A 20,688-nucleotide genomic window follows, 5' to 3' on the forward strand; every position below is an offset into this window, starting at 1 on the left:
AGAAGCTCTGGAATTTTGCTCAGTCAGTGGTATTTGCCGAAAAGGCCATTTCTTCCAGTAATTTTAGGAAAAGCTATCATCAAACTGTCAACAGCCTAAATTGTGATTAAAAGCACCAAAGAGAAACCTTCACTATTATCAGAGTCCCAAATATGACTTGAATAGACAGATAACATCTAGAATGTATAATATGAGGTCTCCATTTTGAGCTTTTGGAGAGACTTTGCGGAAAAGATCTTATGTTAAATAAATTATAATCACAGTTATCCTCATCTTACCCAATGCTACCAGGCCAAGATAAAACAATAGAGCATAGTGGACACATGCTCTGTACTTCGTATTTGGGACTTATTGCATACATTAGTGGCCTGGCCATTTGGGGGCCTGATCCTGTGAGGTGGCAAATGCCTTCAGCTCACATTGTCTTTATTTAGAGTTGGAGGGCATTCAGCATCTCACAGGTCTGAACTCTTTTGTCTGTATCTTCAGCTGGTGTAAACTGGCATATTTTAAATGAAATCAATGCACCTACACTGGTCACCAGGTGAGGATGTGGTCCGTGCCTGTGGCCTTTTCAGCTTTGTATTCATGTAGTCGGAGGGTATAATAGTACTGAACTGCAGGAGGCCGTAGGAGAAGCTGTGCAAGAATTAGCTATAGAATCCCTGTCATGATCTGTAACGTCCTTGCTATTTCAGGAGTCCTATATCTGTTGTAAGATGTCCTTTGTGCTAAATAGTGCAATGTTTTAGTGATGTGGCTAGATTTCTGATAGGTACCAAGCTACAACCGCAAAAATCATTCCAACATATGACCTTGTGTGAAAACTGAAAATGGGTCTCCAGAGTGAAAGGCTAGTATGCTAATCCACTGAGTCACTTACCTTTTAAACTGTATTAGCATCTACAAAAGTACAAAAAGAATGACAAACAAAAGGTTTCTAAATATTCATAGACTTCAAACAGAATATGTATTCCTTATTTTTATTTTTATCATTACTATTTCTAAACCAGTGTCAATCATAGTTTTATTCCTGGTAACCTTTTTAAAAAAATGGAATCAGTGTTTCCAAATGTTTGAAGACCTGCTGAGCCAAAACATTGTAGTCCCATTTTACATTAAAATTGATATTCTCATCAACCTTTGTAAATTATTTTTTTAAATATCTGTCCAATTAAAAAGTCTGAATCAAACAGTGAGTGATTACAAAACCATTACAAATAAATAGTGATGTTTACTAGGATTACTCTGATTTATTAGTAGCACTCATGTCAATGGGTGCTTGGGGAACCTCACGCAGTAGACTATGGCTACTCTTGTCTCATGACCCATCCCATACATTGTCACTGGATTTAAGAAATAGCTTAATGGTTGCATTTCTTCTTCCCCTTTGTTTTATCTTCTCTAAAAGTCATCAGTCTGATTTTTGTATCTAGATGTGTGGGTTGCAGCAGTAGGAAAAACAGTGTGGTGAAAACTAAGTGCTTCACCTCTACCACATTAACTAGCATGGAAAGGACATGAAAGCCCTGGAGATTATTAAGTGCTTGTGAAAACTTAAGTGCTGCCAGGAGCTGAAGCAGCATGGTCAACTGAGCCGGGTGCTCGCCCTTGGAACTGGGAATGCACCACTTGCACTTTATACCTGGGATGCTCTGGGGCAGGGCCAGTGCTAAGGTTGTGCAGCAGGTTGGCCTGTTCCTTTGCATCTCCCTCCCACCACTTTGCATGGACTTTCCTTCCCCTGTCACTATGTAATATCAACCCCTGCTGGCAGCAGGGGGAATCCCATGTCTTTGCAAATGTCTAATCTTAGGACTTTCCGGGTAACAGCACAAATCGGATCTGCTCCAGGCACTGTGGAAAGGAGGCACTAAAGAAAACCTGTATATTTTAACACGTGTTTTACAATCTGTAACACTTTTTTTAAATGAGGGAAAAATACATCTTTTTAAGGAATACTCTATGGGAATGATACATGTTCACAAATAAGACCTATCTTTTGCTTTAAGATCTCATTCCAACAACACAACATTGCTGCCCTGTAACTCGAAAGCATAAATAGAGCCTTGTTCTGATCTTTGTAATGCTAGGTGTTTATAATGTTCCCTTGGGATGCAACCCTGTCTCACTGGATAAAATGTACTTTGCCCTGGATTTAAAACACCTCTATATTTCCTTTGGATAACAGACAAAGGCATAAGATCTAGAATTCTTCTTTATTCTGGGGAAAATTTGGGATTGTGTTACGTAGGGTTGTTTTTGTCTCTCCCCTGAGCTAAATATGTTTTTTTGGTTAAATCAGGCTTTGCAAATGTCTCCAACTTTTGATACAGGTTATTCTTCCTTACAGCTGTATATCCTATTTAATTTCTTTTGCACAGTGCATTATGAACATTCTCATTTGTGACATAACCGTTTATCTTCCAAGTGAGGCAACAAGTAGTGCAAAATACATTTTGTTTTTATTTTTAAAAAGGAGGTGATAATTAAATCTACCTTCCTATCCTGCTGAAAGAATCTGCTGACTGATGACTTTCATGCAGGCAAATGAACTCGTATTGAACTATCAATGACATTTTTAATGTTGTCAAAGGATTCTTAGTGAAAGTATCATTTTCTAAAGCTGTGATGTGCGTTAGAATATTTGTTTAGTGACACTATTCTAGTATCACTGTAGGGAAAATTATGGATACTACGTCCTTTTGAGGACTGGCAACTACATTTAAAATCCTTACATTTTCCCACGTGATTATTTATCAGTGTTGCATATGACTGTCAACTCTGTGCGTCTGTAATCACATCAATTAATCAAAACATTAATTTTGCACCTTTGTTTAGTCATTGACTTTTTTTTTTTTTAGAGTATTGATAATATTTGTTTTATCACACAGGCCTCCTCCAGTGACACTGCCTCTGTCTCCCCTGAGAGACACTATACGCCGCTGCCTTCAGGATCCAGGGATCTCACCAATCACAGAGGTAAAAATTAAGCTTCTATTGCTATTATTACTACTGGCAAACTTTGCTGTAAGGCCTTCTGAATGCATTACTGCTGCATCGGCACTTTAGTGAGAACACTGTGCTTTTCAAGCAGTTGATGAGAAAACCATACCTGTCAAGACTACAGATTTTAACTATATTAAACAGGATTTAGAGGTAGTCTACTGGGAAAGCAAATAAATCTATGGAATAATAACATTTAGCGATTTAAAAAAAACATAAAGAGATTAGAGTACTTAAATATTGCTAAGTAGATGATTACATGCAGCGCTGGTGATTTTGAAAGAATTTGTAAATTCTAATATTTGTGAAGAGAGAGTTATTTTGCAATTTAACAATTTAGGGCTACAATTTCAAAATGTTAACACATTTATATTGCAATAAAAAGGGATTCTGTTCTGTTTTTCAACATTAAAAGGGGATCAATGTGCAATTTTACTGATCCTTAGAACTTCAAAACCACCTTGGGCAAATTCTCAGATTCCTTCGGCATGCCTAGGGAAAGCAAGGTTCTGAAAGCAGGCAAAGAACTGTTGCTGCCATAAAGGTAGCATTCCAAGCCACTTCACCCTTTGTTCCAAAAATGAAAGAATTTTGAAAACCTTGTAGCACTCTGCAGCCAGAAACACGTATAGGAATAGCCATATAAATTCCCCTAGTTGCTCATTGGATTCCACATCATTTTAAAATTATAACTCTTTTCCCAATGGGATTGATGTAAAGTAACCAGATACCCCTGTTGAACAGAGACACTCACGCTCCGTAAAGACTACTTAAATCAAGGCCAATCTTATATTTAGGAACTGATTGTAAGTTGGGTTCCCATCTATCTTTGTGTACTGAAACTGACTTAGCCTCTTCGACTGGTTATTGAGAGACTGAACAATGTGCAACAGCCAGTACTACTTGATGCTTCCGAGGAAGGTGAAAGAGCTTATATGAACCTGACTGATCATGCCAGACTTTTTCTGAAGATTAACAGAAAGTGCTGAAAGTGAAGCAAATTGAAGGTGTTAAAAATCACTTCGTCGTCCTTCATGATATGCATTACCTACCATTTCCGGTAAAGAAGGGACTGAACCAAAATGCTGGATCTCAGCAAGCCCCAGCCTTTTAGGATGTAAAAATTGGAGCCCGTCGAGATGTATTATTGTGGCCTGAGTCCATCTTTAATTTCTCAGTAAATGCAATTGTCTTCAGATTGGAATCCTGCTGTTGGTTTAGCTGGCTAGGTTCTATTATGAAAAAAAATTAGAAGATTAAAGAAATATCATCAAGAACAAGTGAACATTGCAATTCCCTAACAGCGAAAGAGATTATTTTAAACTAGATCAATATATTCCAGATGGCAATTCAGATGATAATGTATTACAGTTATGTCCCTAAATTATGGATTAATTTATCCTGTAATCCAGTTCTTTTTGGCTGTGTCTGGCAGCAGGAGCATGTCTTTATATGGCTGCATATTTAGAACTAGGTGAGATGTTGTCCCATTGCCTTCTATGGGACGTGAGGGAAGTGGTAGCCCAAATAGCTCTAGTTTTACCCCCTTTACTGTTCATCTCTGTGAACAAGAAGGGAGAAGATGTCTGCTATTAAAACTAAACACAACAACAATATTTTCCTTGTCACTTTTTCGTAGGGGGTGCGTTTTGGATTTAGAACCTAACACACACAAAATTATGCAATTCATCCCCCCCAGCCCTCCTCACTTCGCATAGTAAACATGTGTGCTGTTGTTTTCCTTGATGCTTAACCATAACTATACCTACAGTGGGTGGGAAGAGACCATATTGTCCAAAAAGGGGGTAAAACTGGCCCATTCCAACAAGCAACATGTATATAGGCTTAAGAAAATAATTAAGGAACCTGGCAGAACACCAGCTGCTATGAATAAAGTTTGGAACAACGTGATAGCAGGATTTACTTGACCACTTAACTAGTTTTGAAAACTAAGAAAAGTTGTCTAAGCTCACAAACCTAAAGGAAGCTTAATTAGAGTTAATGGAGAGACCTCCAAGAAAAAAGCAAAATCTGTAAACATACCATTTTTGATCCACACTCCCAAAGGTTTTCTCTTCTTGAATGGTCTCAATCTCATGTGAAATGGTTGAATCAGCTGTTACATACAGAATTGTAGGACCTCGAGAGGTCATCTAGTCCAGTCCCCTGCACTCATGGCAGGACTAAGTATTATCTAGACCATCGCTAACAGGTGTTTGTCTAAGCTGCTCTTAAAAATCTCCAATCATGGAGATTCCACAGCCTCCCTCGGCAATTTATTCCAGTGCTTAATATGTAAATATTGGCAGCTTTCAGAAATACTTTTCAACCCAAACTGAAAGGGAGAATGGCCATGAGTTTGTGAACACTTTTTATTCGTCCCTGGAGGGTCTTTCTTACCAGAATCTGAACTGCTGGCAAACAGCTCAGTGCTAGCAGTAAATTAATTCTTCTTTGGGGCTGGGAGGAAGAGCAGCAACATTGGAATGCATTGGACTTGCAAAGTTTTACATTAACAATTTTCCCTGTATTTTATTTATTTTTCATATTGGAACAAAGACAGCAAGCTGTGCTCAGGCTACACAGTGTAGCTTTTCGTCTTCATATTTTACACTCAAGAACTTATCATAGTATTTCCAGGATTGACTTAATCTTCTCAGGATGATCCCGTGTCTTGGATGCGCTCCTTGCACGGGTTTTATAAGTTTCAGAATCATTTCCAGGGTCCACAAAATACCACAGTTCAATGTCATCTCACAATGTTATGATGTGGGAATACAAACACCATGATATTACATCAAAATACTGTGATACCTGAGTTGCCCTGCTTATGAAGACAGCACTGTATGTAGTTCAAATTTACCCCCTTCCTAAACTTCAGCCTAAGCTTTCTCCAAATCTTGTCTGTTACTAGGATTTTCCTTGTAGGACCATCTTTGTCTCAGACCCTAATTCCCTCAGCCTGATTGAAGCACCAATCCCCCTACTGTTCTGGTTGGAATCTAACTGAAACTATCTGTTCATGTGGCTCGGTAGTACTGTCCATATAGGGTTTTAAACATCTCGTAACAAAGTGACTCAACAGAAGAGCTCAGCACTCCTACTCTGTCATCCTACAATACTCCTGTTGGACTAACTTTCAAAAGTAGTAACTATACTCTGGCCTCATGATTAATTTTTGGTTACTACACTGTGATCTCAAGCTCCTCAGATTAGTTATTCAGCTACATTAGACAAATATTTTATGTCTTAATACCTGTGTTTACACATATGTCACTTCCAAACCTGTAGTAAATATTAATAAGTATTCCAAATAACTCCTCCAATAGATTGAAACAATCAGAGTTATGTAAAACATTTGCAATTCTTTTGAAACTAGTGAAAATTCATCTGGTAAGCTAAAAGCCCCCAAATTTGGTGGCATTCTCCTTTTTTAAAATTCCACTGTTTACGCTGTGCCAAACTTCAGATTTTTGCTATGTTGAGTGGGCATGAAGAAAATACACACACACAAAAATTACATTTATGTTGTGAGTAACAGAAATACTCTTTCTTTAAACACATAGGTATAAAAGGTTAACTGTTAGCAGAACCCTTCAAGAGGGTTCCATGTGTGAAGACGCAATTACCTTCCTGTTCTGCCTCTTCAGCTAAATTAGAGATCCTAAAATAGTTTTTTAAAATTAATATAATTAGAACTATGCAGCATAGTTGTAGCCATGTTGGTCCCAGGATATTAGACAGACAAGGTGGGTGAGGTAATATCTTTTATTGTACCAACTTCTGCTGGTGAGAGAGACAAGCTTTCAGTTTGAGATCCTATTTTTATTTGTCCCACACTACTTGGTCTCCAGTAACATTTTATGAAGGACTTCTTTCCTTGCCATCTTGCCTCTGGGAAAAAACACTGACAAATCCAATTCCCCAGAGACGTCTCTCTGTAGTGTCCTCTCACTGGAGACTTACAGAAATTAAGTTCACTGCCTCCAAAGAGACAGACCACACACCAACTTGTCAGTGTAGCTGAAAACTCACACTTTACGTCATAGCAAGATATCACTGGGATAGTTTATAGTAAAACGAAGAATAAGTTTATTAACAAAGAACAGAGCTATAAGTGAGACTAATCAAGAGGAAAAGCGACAGATATGGTTACAGACAAGACAAAACAAAACAAAACAAAACATGGTTTCTAATGCGTAAAATTTAATTCTAACAAGTTATAACTTTGCCTAAAGCAGTTTCTCACCCACAGCCCGTTATCAGCAGCTCCTGCCCTTCAGGCCAAGAGAATCCACCATTCACAGGCTCCTGTTCCTTATGTCCCCTACGTGATGGATAACTAAAATGTTTTTATATTACCCGAACTCCATTGTCTGTCCCTCAAGAGCCAGGAAGGCTTCCTGAGGTGCAGATTCTGTCCCCGGCATGATTGCTGAACTGTCTTCTCTGCTGCTTGTTTGATTGATTGATTTGTTTACCTTATATAGAAATGTACTTTCATTGTCCCCCTTCCTGTAATCAAGCCAGTCAGGCAGGTAAATACATATTCCTTTATGTAAGGCAGGTGTGTTGTATGCACTGCCTCCCAAAAACCTTTGAAGAATATATTTCCAGCACACATATATAACCCTTTGTACATAACCTGAACATACATCACATAATCATTTTCAGGATCAGCATATTTCCAGTTTACATATGATATCTTATATGAGACCTTTTGGATACATATTATGACAATAGTGTGTTGGAAGTAATAAGTGTGTCAGGCCTGATGTGAGTTGCAGTACGGTGGACTCTCTGCCAATTCACACTGAAGGGATTCCCAGGGTCACAGCGGTCCATATAATGATCCTTGCTTCTAATGAAATGTTATACCTTCTATGATTTGTTTTCAACTCTGACAGCAGAAAGCACTTCATGTGCATGTATTGTCAGACATTAATAATGACATGGGACTGGACAACATACAAAGGATGGTGTAAGTCATCAATTCCTGCCTGGAAACAGAATTTAGTGGGAAATGTTCTACCAAGACACATACATGTTTGTGAGAAGGCTTCCACTGTATGAAACTGGAATAGGGAACTCTGGAAATGAATGCAGTCAAACACTATAATTGACTAGTGGTCATGGAGTCACTCTCTTTGTGGTCATTATGTTGTGCCCCATTCTCAGAATGTTGAGTTTCATTATTATTTTTTTAAGCACAATGTAACTGTCACAGGAAGTGTGTAGAAAGGATAAAGCATACAAAATCCATTCACAAACCTTAGGGCTTCCTCTAGGAGGTGAGGCATCACTTGTTCCTGGATATTTAGCCGTCCCTTTGACTGTCTTGCAATCACCATGCCCGCCAGACATGCCAGTATCTATGTTCTCAAGGAAGATTTACTACCTTCATTGCATATGTATGTATTTTAAAAATGTACTTACATAGCATCTGTCCCCGGGTTCCTGGGTACTTTACAAAGGTTAACAACGACAATAGCTAAATTAAAACTGGGCTCAGAAGGAAGCTTCCACTTTGACTACAGAAGGGGCAGCAAAGAACTTATAATTTATAGCTGGTCAGATGAGCTGACTTGAAAAGAAACCCTTTGCACTGAGCCGTGAAGAGTGCTAGAGAGGTTCCTGTGGATTATTCAGGAAGGGAGTCACAGCTATGAGGTTACTGAACCAACAACAGTTTGTCAGTTTGACCTGAAAAGCTAGATGAAACCTTAGGAATGGGCAGAAGTACTTTGGAGGGAGAGCACAGGAGACACAGAGTAGGTCTAGATTACTAACATCTGTAATCTAGATTTTTAAAGTGTGTAATTAACAGGACTATAGGACAGAATCACCTTGGACCTAGATTAATGGTTATTCTATCAGTAAGACCTTTAATTAAACGTATTGTCTCACCAGCAACCAGAGCAGATCACAGAGGGGTAGGTGTTATTGATTCCCTCACAGCTATATCAAGGAAGAGTCAGGCAGTCTCATTCGGCAACTGTTGCAGTTTCTTGATCAATTTCAAGGGAAACCTAATTAAAAACAAATTACAATAATTTATCCTAGAAGAGATGAAGGCATGAATGACAAAAGTCAGTTCAGCATTAGAGGAAAAAGTTTTCTGGGTTCTACAGAAAAATCCAATTTTTAAAATAAGCTTCTGTTGGGCTAGAGGGAGTATAACAGTGTAAATTGGGATGATTTGCAACCCAAAAAATACTTTCCACTGGTAACTCTTTCTAGTCCAATGGAAGCTTAATTTAAAAATAAGTATTTTCAAGTAATTTGACTGTAAGTGGGACTATTTGTATGAGAAAAGTTAAGCACATGCATAAATGTCTTAGAAATTGGGGCCTAGATTATAAAATGATGTCTTAAACATTTTCTAAAATGGTAAGTGACATAAAATTGACTTTGAAGTATCCCTTTATAATAAATGTTAAAGTATAAGGGGGTTCATTTTTGAAGACTTTCTAGGGGATATACAAATAACACTGAAAAGTCACACTCTTCTTAAATCAAAGACATAAAAAAGCAAAGGAAATCAGTTTGCATGAAAACTTGCTTCCAGAAAGATAATTATCCTGTTTATATTATCATTACAATCTTCTCTGTTATTATTATTGACACAGTTGTTAGGTGCTCATCCCATTTTCCAGCCAGAGGCTTATTTTAAGTTTTAAATTGATTGCTGGGAATGTCAGAGAATAATTTACATAGCGACTTATCATAATTAGTTATAGTTTGCAGTTTCCTTAATGTGAACTACACTTTATGCTTAGGAATTGATTTCTTCTATATCTCTGCATGAAGCAGCTTAATGCGTGCCATCCAAAAAAATATCTGTGGGTAGTTTTTATCATTTAGTTAACCTGAGGGATCATAAAATAAATTTTAACAGAAACTATAAATAGGGAGTATTGGCTTTAACTCATTTAATAAGTCAAACTGAGATGAATAAGAGGGAATTTTAAGTGAATAAAATATATGGAAGTTCCATGCCAGGCAGAGATATTATGAAAATAGAGAGACGTTTGCTATGTTGGCTTGTATGTCGCTATGTTGGCTTGTATGAAAGCAAGCAAGGCACTTCATAGAGAATCCATCATTTCTGTTTTTTGCATTGGGTTATATGTTTCAGCTGGTAATGCAATATAGGGCGAAGCAGCATGTCACAAGTTACTAGTCAAAGTGGCTAAAAGACCCCTGAATGTAGAAACTATGATTAGCTAGTACAGTATAAGTGAAATAACCACAACTCAGGATTGTGAGGAGGGAGCGGCAGTCAAAATGATCGTGTTTTGGAACAAGGTCACTGTGAACTTTTATGTTGAATATCAGGAACTACTTCCCAACAGCAAGTTGCGTTAGGATCCAGAATTATCTCCCACTCTATTGTTAGCACTACTGATAACAAGACTGGAATAAGCAGTTCAAGGTGAAAGCCTGGTCTGCGCTATCCTGCACAGAGTTTATTACATACACATCTTGATGGTTCTGGCAATTTGCAGCTTTGCACCAGTTGAGAACAAGGTGATGGCAATGTCCAACATGCAGAAGAAGATACTTTTAAGGAGATTTTAGAGCTGAGGTCAAAGGAATTAGAACAAAAGGCCGATCATGAATGAGGTTGGAAGATGTGAATTGGAGGAATTTAAGAAACTTAAATTTTACCATGCTGACTCCTGCTGAAGGAAGAATTGCAAAGATGGAAATCCATTCTACGTGCCACGATGGTTCTGACATTTTGGTTGGTGTCATGCTGCCTAGAGTGGCTTCTGATTGTGAGTGCTGACCTCAGGCCAGACTATCAAGGGCAAAAACTACAAATGGGTTGTATGTTTATTATTTGATTTCACCAACCCAGTAACAAGTGTAAACTCCTACAGCGCTATAACAGTCATACCATGGAGTCACAGACAGTCCCCTTGGGCATTCCAGTCTATCTTGCCACCCAGCCAAGCCTGACTTTGTGATAGATGGTTGCTGTACACCAAAAATCATAATGTTCAGGTTAGTATCAGGCAAAATAGCTGGGAACTCCTTGCATATGCTTAGAAATCCTCACCCCTCAGAGGTCACGCAATGAAAAAATAAGTTCTCTATGACAGTTATTTGTATTCCCTTCCCCCAGCATTCCATCTGTGATGGGATGAGGGATTGAGCATGTACCCTCTTCAGGGTTGTGGGGAAAGCAATTGACAAAGTCCGTCCACAATGGCTTGTCTAATTCCCTTCACTGTGGAGGCCATAACACCTCTTCTGGTGAACTGGTATTTCACACTTAGTAATGCTTCTCCCCTGACTGTGGGGAATTTACAGTCTTAGCAAACATCTTTATAGTTACAGAGCAAACATTTAAACATCACATTATAACATGGGATACAGAAGTTATAAGTAGGATTAATATATGCAGTATTCTACAAGCATCCCATAAAGTCTAAACACATTCTTAAAATGCTAGTATCTATTTTAAGTATACTAACCCACAGGTAAGCTGGACTGTTTTCCAGCTATGCTTTTGTCAGTGTTCACTGAGGTCTGGCGTCTTGGCATAAGCTGGCACCTGGTATGCTAACGTCACAGTTGGCTGGGTTTGGAATTGAGGTGATGGATGTTAAAGAGGATGTGGAAGGGGTGGGAGAGAAGGTGCTGGTGAGAAGTGAGGGTGGGGTGAAGAGTGGGAGGCATGGTTAGACTAACTTGGTGGCAGGGATTTAGCAAAATAAATTAAAAAGGGTCAGTTGGTGGCAGTGGTAATGGTACTTAGCTCCATTAGAGAGTCATCAAAGCAACGTAAGTCCCTGCAATGCGGATGAGGTGAGAAGATGGCTTCAGGAGATTAGGGAACTCTGTGTTGTAGGGGGTGAACAGGACCTTCTTGTGCTCTTGCTGGTGCTGCTCAAGTGGGACTTTTCTGAGGTAGGTGGGTTGTTCACCATTGGATGATTCCTGCTGCTGCAGTTGATGTTCATGTAGGAAGAGTGAGCCACTAGTCCCTGTACCAAGGAGTGGTCTATTACTGGGGATCTCATGAAAAGGCAGAGCAATGAGGCTGACACTGCTGCCATCCCTGTAGCAGCTGCCACTGGAATGGAGACTGCTCTGGAAAAGCAGTGGCCTTTAGTGGGACAAATTTGAGTAACTTGTTAAGTAATGAGGGTCTGTTTCAGTGTCCATGTGTTTTGCTATAAAGCACAGAGACTTTACCAAAAGTGGAGTAAATTGCAGTTGGATTTTGACCCTGACTAATATGGTTCAAGAAATACATTTTGGGGATCATTGAATTCATGTTCTTGTCACTTATAGTCACAATTTCTTTTCTGTGCTTCAAGAGAATGTTGGATTTGAATCAGGATACTGTTGATTAAAACTTCAGCATAAAAACAACCACTATCTTGTGTATTACACTGATGGGAGCAGCCAGTCATGTGGAACTAGGGATGGGTGAACGGACTTGGAATTTTATGTAAACTGACTCCAAGCTTTGCTCAAAACGTGCATAAAACCTTTTCTGAGGTTCGGAAAAGTTGAATTAATACTTTTTAAATAAGAATTTTTTTAAATTATTTTGAGAGTCTCATCTGCATTGCTTGGTTTGAACCAGAAGTTCTGAATCCATGGGCAGGAGAAAACTGTTTGTGTGTTGTTGAGCAGGCCAACCAGAAGGCAGAAGTAGCTCTGTGGTAGCTTTTGTGATGGATAAATAAGAGATCTTGGGCATTGAAGAAGACTGTGTAAGAGGGGAAGAGGAAGAAGTTAAGTACCTAAAATTTCAAGAATGAGATTTAAAACTTTTGTTTGGGGTTTTCAAAGAAGCATAAGGAGTCAGGTGCCCAAGTCTCATTCATATTCAGTGAGTGTTGGAAGACCAGCATCCTTAGACTACTTTAAAAATACCAGTATTTATTTTCAAATTACATTTAGAGATTTAGCTTAGAAAAGTTCCACATTCCCTGATTAAGCTACTCAAAGCATGCCTGAACCTCTTTATATTTTCCCTAATATCTCCATAATTTCTGAGTTTTTATCATGACTTTCCCAAAATTCACCACAACCATCCCACAAACCTAGCTGCCAGTCATCCCTTTCAGATCAGAGAGAAAATGAATAATGGGGAAATAGCTGTGGCTGCAAAAGCTTAAATGGAACAGAAAGCTTCAGATTTTTCAAGATGTAGCTCATTTTGTCATGAAAGTATCAAGAAACCATGAAAATGCTCAGCCTCCCAACACCAAGTCTATAAAATGACAGAAAGTTGTGAAAAGGTTGGCTCCAACAAAGTAAACTGATATTAAAATTAGCTTTAGGTTTGCAGGAGCCTTAGAAATTCAGTGTGTACAATTGGCAATCAAAAAAAAATTGGCCAGTAAACCAGCCGTTTGGCTCTATAATAACAATCTTTTTAGAACAAACAAGTCCAGTCATGCTATTTTTTGTAACCATGGTATTACAGCTCCCTCAGAGGAATGGGCTTCAAAGCACAAGCACTGTTGTGTAGTCATACTCCTGAGAGTTCCCATGTTCAGCTAGTGCTCCAGTCTAGCCTGTTCTAGCACTAGTCCTCCAATTTTATCACGCAGGCATTTTTACAGCCTCATTGGAACAAATAAACAAACATCTGGAATCATGTGGGATATTTAATTAAAAAGTTTGTTTGGCCAAAAATGGTAAAATCATGAAAAATTGCCTGTCTCCGAGCTTAGAAAGGCCAAATGATGAAGCTGTTGGCTACATACAGTTTTACAGTGTATTGAAATGCTTAGATGTGCACACCTGCTATAGTCCTCCTCTCTATTTTGATTCATAACCATTAATGAATGTTCAGCACACAGATTGTAACCCTTGTTTAAATGGAATTTGAAACGGTGTGGTTTTTACACTATTTTTAATAATACACTGACCATTGAACTATATTAATACAGTATATGTACTGTTCTGTAATGCAGCGTAAGTGTTAGTCTTGATACTGTTAATGGCAGAAGTCACATCTCCCACCTGCAGTGCAGGTCCTTGTGTTGCATTTATTCTGTGCACTGAGCTTTCCCTGATGTCAATATGAATTCTATATGTCAAACGATGGCAAAACATCCACTTGATGGTAATGGGGATGGAAGTGGGAAAATACGCGAGATGAACTCTTGTCTTACAAGCAGGTTGTGAAACTAGAGGTTGTATTTTTGCAAGGAGATTCTTGTACATATGAAAAACGAGTAGTTCTTGCACACTCAACCTTCAACAAAGTTTTTCTCCAAGAGAACTGTCATGTAAGTGCAGCCACAGGAAGGGGAAAACAGAAGCTTGTCCCCCTACCTTCTTTATATTTTCTTGATATCTGTTTCCTTGCTTCCTTCTAGACCTATCTATCCTTCCAAAACTGGGCTGTCCACTTGCCAAGGCTGGAACCAGTCTAAACCCAGGGGTGGGGAGGGTTTGCCCCACATGCAATGAGCAGTGTCCCTCGTGTATATCTAACACAACTGGCCAAAAACTGACATTGCCACTAAGGTGTGTACTAAAGTCCAGGCAAACATGCTTTTTATTTTTCCATTTAAAAATTATGAACATTTGGAAATAAAGGTTTCTAATGGAAGTATCATTAAATCTTTTAATATAGTGGTATGTCAAGTAAGATGCTTTACCATGTGAATATGTATATTAAATGCAAAATCTATTTAATGAAATAAGATTAGGTATTTACATGCACTTTTATAATATATCATTTTTACAATTCTGCCCTGAAGGCTCAGTCAGGATTAGAGTCGTAGTGTGCTAGGTGATTTACAAACACACAGGGCCAGACTTTCATAGTTTTACTCTCACTGAATAGCCCCTTTACTCCATGAATATCCCCATGGACCACAATGGGATCCCTTGTGGAGTAAGGTACCATGCGAGGTTAACAGGGCGATCAAAATCTGCCCTGTGACAAAAGACAGTCCACTCACCAAATCAGAAAATACAAAGTTTAAGGTTGTTGCACTAACGTTAGTGAAAGCAATTGTGTAATGTGTGTTTGTGGTTCACTTAAAAAAAATTGAAGTCTGCCATAAGCATAATTTTAGGAGAGACTCAATATTTCATAGATGAGACCTCTCGCTATAGGTCAGATATTCAGAGCTGGGTGTAACAGGTGGGCAAATAAAATGCTAAAACACTGGATAATTGCCTGTGCAAATGGGCCATTAAGCAACCTGGTAATCACTTTGCATGTACAAATACAGGATTTTTGAGGTGTATCATGTGCATTCATATTTTTGTGGCTGTACCCATTCCATGCATTTCTGAATATCTGGCCTTCCATACGTTAGCTCCTTCCTCCCCACCACCACCCAAACAAAAAAGTACTTCTGCATTTTCACATTATTCATGATGCTATTTTAAAATTAAAATAAATTGGATGTTTCCATTTTCGGCTGCCATACTCCGTGGGAGTCACATTCTGGTTCCATGCTTACCAGCAAAATTCTAATGTGGCCTCTGCCTGTTGTCCCACAGTGAATGTGTGTTTCTCAGTTGTGGGGAGGGGTGGGTGGGTGGGTGTCATTAGAAACAAAATACTAATTCCCACATGGTGAATGCATGTAGAAGCCTATTTACAATTAAAAGGAAAAAGAACAAGAAAATAAATTTCCTGCACAGTCAGAAAGGCAGCCATCTGCATCAGAGCAATAAAACTATTTTATCCCCTTGCGTGTTGGTTCTTTATGGCACACACATCTTGCTATTACATGTAAATGTCTTCCAATCCAGAAGCAGCCAAAAAGATGCTCTGTGTGTGTGTGTTTAATTCTGCCTTCAGGAAAGAGAGAGGTATCTTTGTAATGTTTCAGTGTCTCTTCCTATGTGAGTGGAGAAAGCTGTCAACATTTTATAGGAAATGAATGACTATAAATCTTGATGTAATTATATGTTTGCTGATCAGAGCTCCAAAAGAAAATGTCACCTACTACGTTGAACAACTTTCCTCTTTTGGCTTTATAATAGTTTCTGTGTCTTTAGTATTCTCACTGGACGGAAGAATAGATGGTTGCAAATATCTTAGAACCCTTCTTTAGCTTTGTACTCCCGAAGACAACAAGACTAATCAATGATTTTAAAGGATAAAACACTAGATATCAACAAGTGAAGCTGTCTTGTGTGCCTTAACAGTAAGAAGGTTAGTTGATCTTTTTTAGTTGTCATCAATTGTGTTGCCTTATATGCAGTGATGAGCTGCCAAAATCTTAACAACCGGTTCCCTATAAAAAGTTCTGATTTAAGGGATGTGCCCCAGTATGTATTTTTGTGTACCAACGGGGTTACCATATGTCCGTATTTTAAAAATTCCTCCCGGACGGAGATTTAAGAACCAAAAAGCCTGACCTGTCCGGGAAAATACGGATGTATGTTAACCCTGCCTAAAGTTATTTTTTAAAAAGATGGGCCTGAACTAGAGATGAGCTCCGTTTCACATGTGTGGGTCCCTGCCGCTCCCTGGGGGTGTGCTAGAGTGACCAGATGTCCCGATTTTATAGGGACAGTCCCGATTACACCCCCAACCCCGTCCTGATTTTTCACACTTGCTGTCTGGTCACCCTAGGGTGTGCACGTGTGTGGGTCCCAGCTGCTCCCTGCCCCACTCATTGAAGCAGGTGTGCAGGGTAACTGCCCTGGGAACTGCAGGGCACCAGTGGACGTGGGGCCAGCTGCAGACAGGGGCGTGGGGCAGGGCTAGCTGGAGGCAGGGGGTGCAGGGCTGGCTGCAGGCAGGGCAGGGGGTGCATGTGGCAGGGGCTGGCTGCGGGCAGGGCAGGGGGTGCATGTGGCAGGGGCTGGCTGTGGGCAGGGCAGAGGGTGCGGGGGTGGCTGGAGACGGGCTGGCTGCGGGCAGGGGGTACGGCAGGGGCTGACTGGAGGTAGGGGCTGGCTGCAGGCAGGGCGGGGGGGTGCAGGGTTGGCTGGAGACGGGCTGGCTGCGGGCAGGGCAGGGGATGCGTGCGGCAGGGGTTGGCTGGATACAGGGCAGGGGTTGCGGCAGTGGCTGGCTGCAGGCAGGGGGTGCAGGGCTGGCTGGAGACAGGGCAGGGACTGGCTGCAGGCAAGGCAGGGGGTGCGGGGGTGGCTGGAGACGGGCTGGCTGCGGGCAGGGGAGGGGTGTGGCAGGGGCTGGCTGCGGGCAGGGGGTGCGGGGGTGGCTGGAGACAGGGGCTGGCTGCGGGCAGGGCAGGGGGTTTGGGGGTGGATGGGGGCAGGGCAGGGGGTGGCTGGAGACGGGGGCTGGCTGCAGGCAGGGAGTGCGGGGGTGGCTGGAGGCAGGGCAGGGGTGTGGCAGGGGCTGGCTGCAGGCAGGGGGTGCCGGGGGCGGAGGGGGGCTGGAGGCAGGGGCTGGCTGCGGGCAGGGTGGTGGGTACTCACGGGGAGAGCAGCAGGACGCAGCCCAGGCCCAGCAGAGCAGCCGGGGACCCACCAGGCAGCATCAGGAGCCCCAGGGCCAGGCGGCAGCCCACATGGCTCCCGCAGCACAGCACCCCCGGCGGCCGGAGGAGGAATTACATCAGTTCCCGGCCGGAGCCCATCAAAGCCTCAGCGCCCCCAGCAGGGAAGCAAGTTAACAACGGGTTCTAAAACTGGTTCAAAATTTAACAACCAGTTCGCGCAAACCGGTGAGAACCGGCTCCAGCTCACCACTACTTATATGGTTTGAGAGCTGCACGACTGACAACACCTGTGTGTTCTGTAAGTGCCTTTTAAGAAAGCTCAGGTGTGGTTCTAAAGCATCTAGTAAACGTAAGCATCCTCTCGAGAGACCCCCCACCTGTGGCTGCATAAAACTGAAATGAAGAATGGAAAATAACCCATTGACTATGCACTCTCCCACCTGCTGAGAACAAAATACAATGCATTGCAATTTTAGTACTTACGTGCCACTAGGGAAAATAGACTCCTAAAATCACATAGTGAAGCACTGGCAAAATTCAGTAAATCTGTTTAAGCTCTGTGTTATAAAAGCTAAGGAACCATAGGCTTTACTTCTGAAATGACATAGCGTTGTAATGTGATTCTATTAGAATACCCACAGATTTAATGATGATGTTTAGTAAAGTAGGTTGGAAAAACTTAAGGTTAATAAATAAGGGTCTGATTTTGCCCAGTTCTTCCACAGGTGCACAATGTGGAGAAGGAACAAGGAGCCTTCATGCTATTCGCTTAAAGACCAAGCACAGTTCCAGTCCCTGAATTAGTTATCCTATCATACTGCCTTAGTGTCACACAGTACCCCCAGTGGAAGAGCGAGAGAAGTGGGTCCATAGCTCAGCTTCCCCATACATGCACTGGCTAGTCGAGATGGGTTTTAGTCATGAATAAATAGAGACTAATGTGAAGCCCCTAAACTCATTGTAATTTCATTATGACCCAAATAGAATCTGAATCCATGTCCCAGATGTTAAAAGCTAACACATTAATGATCTGGAAAAAGAGGCTAAATTAGAATAGTACGTTAAATTTGCAGATGACATTCAATTGGGTGATGCTGGGAATCTCAGGGAGGGAGAAATAACACTAGAAAACACGAAGAAGTTAAATATGAGGTTCAGCTTGGTAAATTGCAAACTAGAACATCTGTTCAAAAATCATATCAAATACAGTTATGTTTGCTACAGTACGTGAAAAACAAAATGCTGAAAGATTCCTAGAGGTGATTGTGAACAGAGTCCTAGAAATGAGCTTGCAGTGGCCTGAGGTGGCGACTAGAAATGCCTTGAGTGGGAATTCCATGTAAGGAATGGCTACAATAAAGTCTGTGATAGGAACATTAAAAATATACAGTCTTTTCTATGAGTATTATTTAGGAGATTCTATTGTGAAGCTCTAGTATGGTTGTGTGCTCCTCTAAAAATGTGAACTCCATCAATGTACTTTTGAGTGAGTTAAAATATTAACCACAGTTAAAATATTGCACCATGGAGTCACATTCTACTTTGTTTCAGCTTTGTAAACCTGGAGCAATGGCATATAAATGTAATTTAGAATACCACATGTAGGCTGAACTAATATTATTACCGTGAAGATGGAGAAGTTGTTCAGGATGTAATGTAACTGAGAGTTGAATTTGGTCTTATTCTATTGAAAATTTGGAGAACTAGCTAGGTTGTCAGAGTTTCTGAATTCGTTCGAAAGGTGCTGCACACTTTCAATGCATGTTGGCAGTTGGTGAGGGCAGTCAGGATCCAGTTCATACAACTCAGGTCTTGAACCCTATTTTCCAGTCTGTGTGACCATCTTGCTCTTATAGGATAAGATTTGTTTAAAATCTAAACAGGCTTGATATTATAACACTGACTTTTAACTGGTTCTCTGTTTCAAAGGTGTTGAAAAAAATAGCAGCAATAGCAAGGTCGAATCATCATAATACATAAATGTACAACTAAATTTATCTTCGATCACAGATATTTTCTAAATATGATGATGGAGTGAAGAATGAAATATAAAGCAAAAATAGAAATAATGTAATAAAATATGAATGGTGAGAGTTAACATTTCTAGTCTTGAAGTCAAGAAGCTAGCGCATTTTGGATTACTTTAAGATTTTGATTGGTTTTGTTATTTGTGTATTCTTTATTTCTTTTTCACGCTCCAGCATACGTCATTTAATATCCATTTACAGCTTTCTTGGACAGCACTGATTTATGGATTTGAAGATATCTGTTATTTTTCCAAATACTATTCCATTACTTCATAATTAAAAGGCCATTGGATTTCTGTTCTCTTTCAGATCCCCAAATTTAATAAGTTTAATATAAAAGACTTTTTCAATCAGTTCATGCAATGATTTTTTCTGATCTGGAGGTTTGAAATACTGTGTTTGGAAGCATCTAAGTTAATACTTCGGGGAATTTCTAGTCTGTTTTCCCCTATGGCTGTAGTTAAACTTGCACAAAATATTGGAGAAAAATCTATGCACATGATAGACATCTCCATGCTTAAAAGCGACTAAGTGCAAGTGTTTAAGCCATACACATGTGACTGGATATATGAAACTTCAAGTCTCCACACACAGAGTAACATAATGTTGAAATATATATGGCAATATATAAAGTTGAGGCAATGTTGTTGTGCATTGTTAAGCTGTTGCTGCATCTCACCCCAGAAATAGGTTAATTCCTGTATATATCACTTTAAAATCCATGAGGGTGATAAGTGCTGTATATGTGTAATATGTTCTCATTATTAGTTGGCTGTCTAGATATATTTCTGCTTAATAGCTGTTGTCTATCGAGCTGGTGAGGAACATACCCTGGGGGGGAAATCAGCTGTATCAGACTTTCTCTGTGTGTATAATAGGTTATGTAGAGAGATTCCATCACTAATACTCTGTTTCACTGCAAAATACTCTGTAGCAATAGCCCCTACCACCAAATTGGGTCATTATGAGGGGGATTTTCAGGAACACTCAGCATTGACTGGAATGGGAGCAGACTTAGGTCAGAGCTCAGTGAGTTTGAAAATCTCACCGTATATAGGCAGAATATAATTATTTGAGTTTAATCTTTAATTAGGTTTCAGAGTAGCAGCCGTGTTAGTCTGTATTCGCAAAAAGAAAAGGAGTACTTGTGGCACCTTAGAGACTAACCAATTTATTTGAGCATAAGCTTTCGTGAGCTACAGCTCACTTCATCGGATGCATTCATCCAGCGAATGCAT

The 20,688-nt window shown here is 40.2% G+C and overlaps 1 protein-coding gene across 2 annotated transcripts in view; it reads left to right on the plus strand.

The window, feature by feature from the left end:
- The window catches only part of LRMDA (leucine rich melanocyte differentiation associated), a 937,287-nt gene that overhangs the window by 795,943 nt on the left and 120,656 nt on the right, over positions 1-20,688 (plus strand). For both annotated transcript variants that reach the window (XR_012640279.1, XM_074958646.1), the window contains one exon: positions 2,895-2,982. Coding sequence is in view for 1 of the 2 variants with exons in the window: in XM_074958646.1 (XP_074814747.1) it covers positions 2,895-2,982 (88 nt within the window). In the remaining variant the exon portion in view is untranslated. The remainder of the gene's footprint in view (positions 1-2,894; positions 2,983-20,688) is intronic.

This window comes from Natator depressus, chromosome 7 (assembly GCF_965152275.1).
Source record: "Natator depressus isolate rNatDep1 chromosome 7, rNatDep2.hap1, whole genome shotgun sequence".
Classification (NCBI taxonomy): domain Eukaryota; kingdom Metazoa; phylum Chordata; order Testudines; family Cheloniidae; genus Natator; species Natator depressus.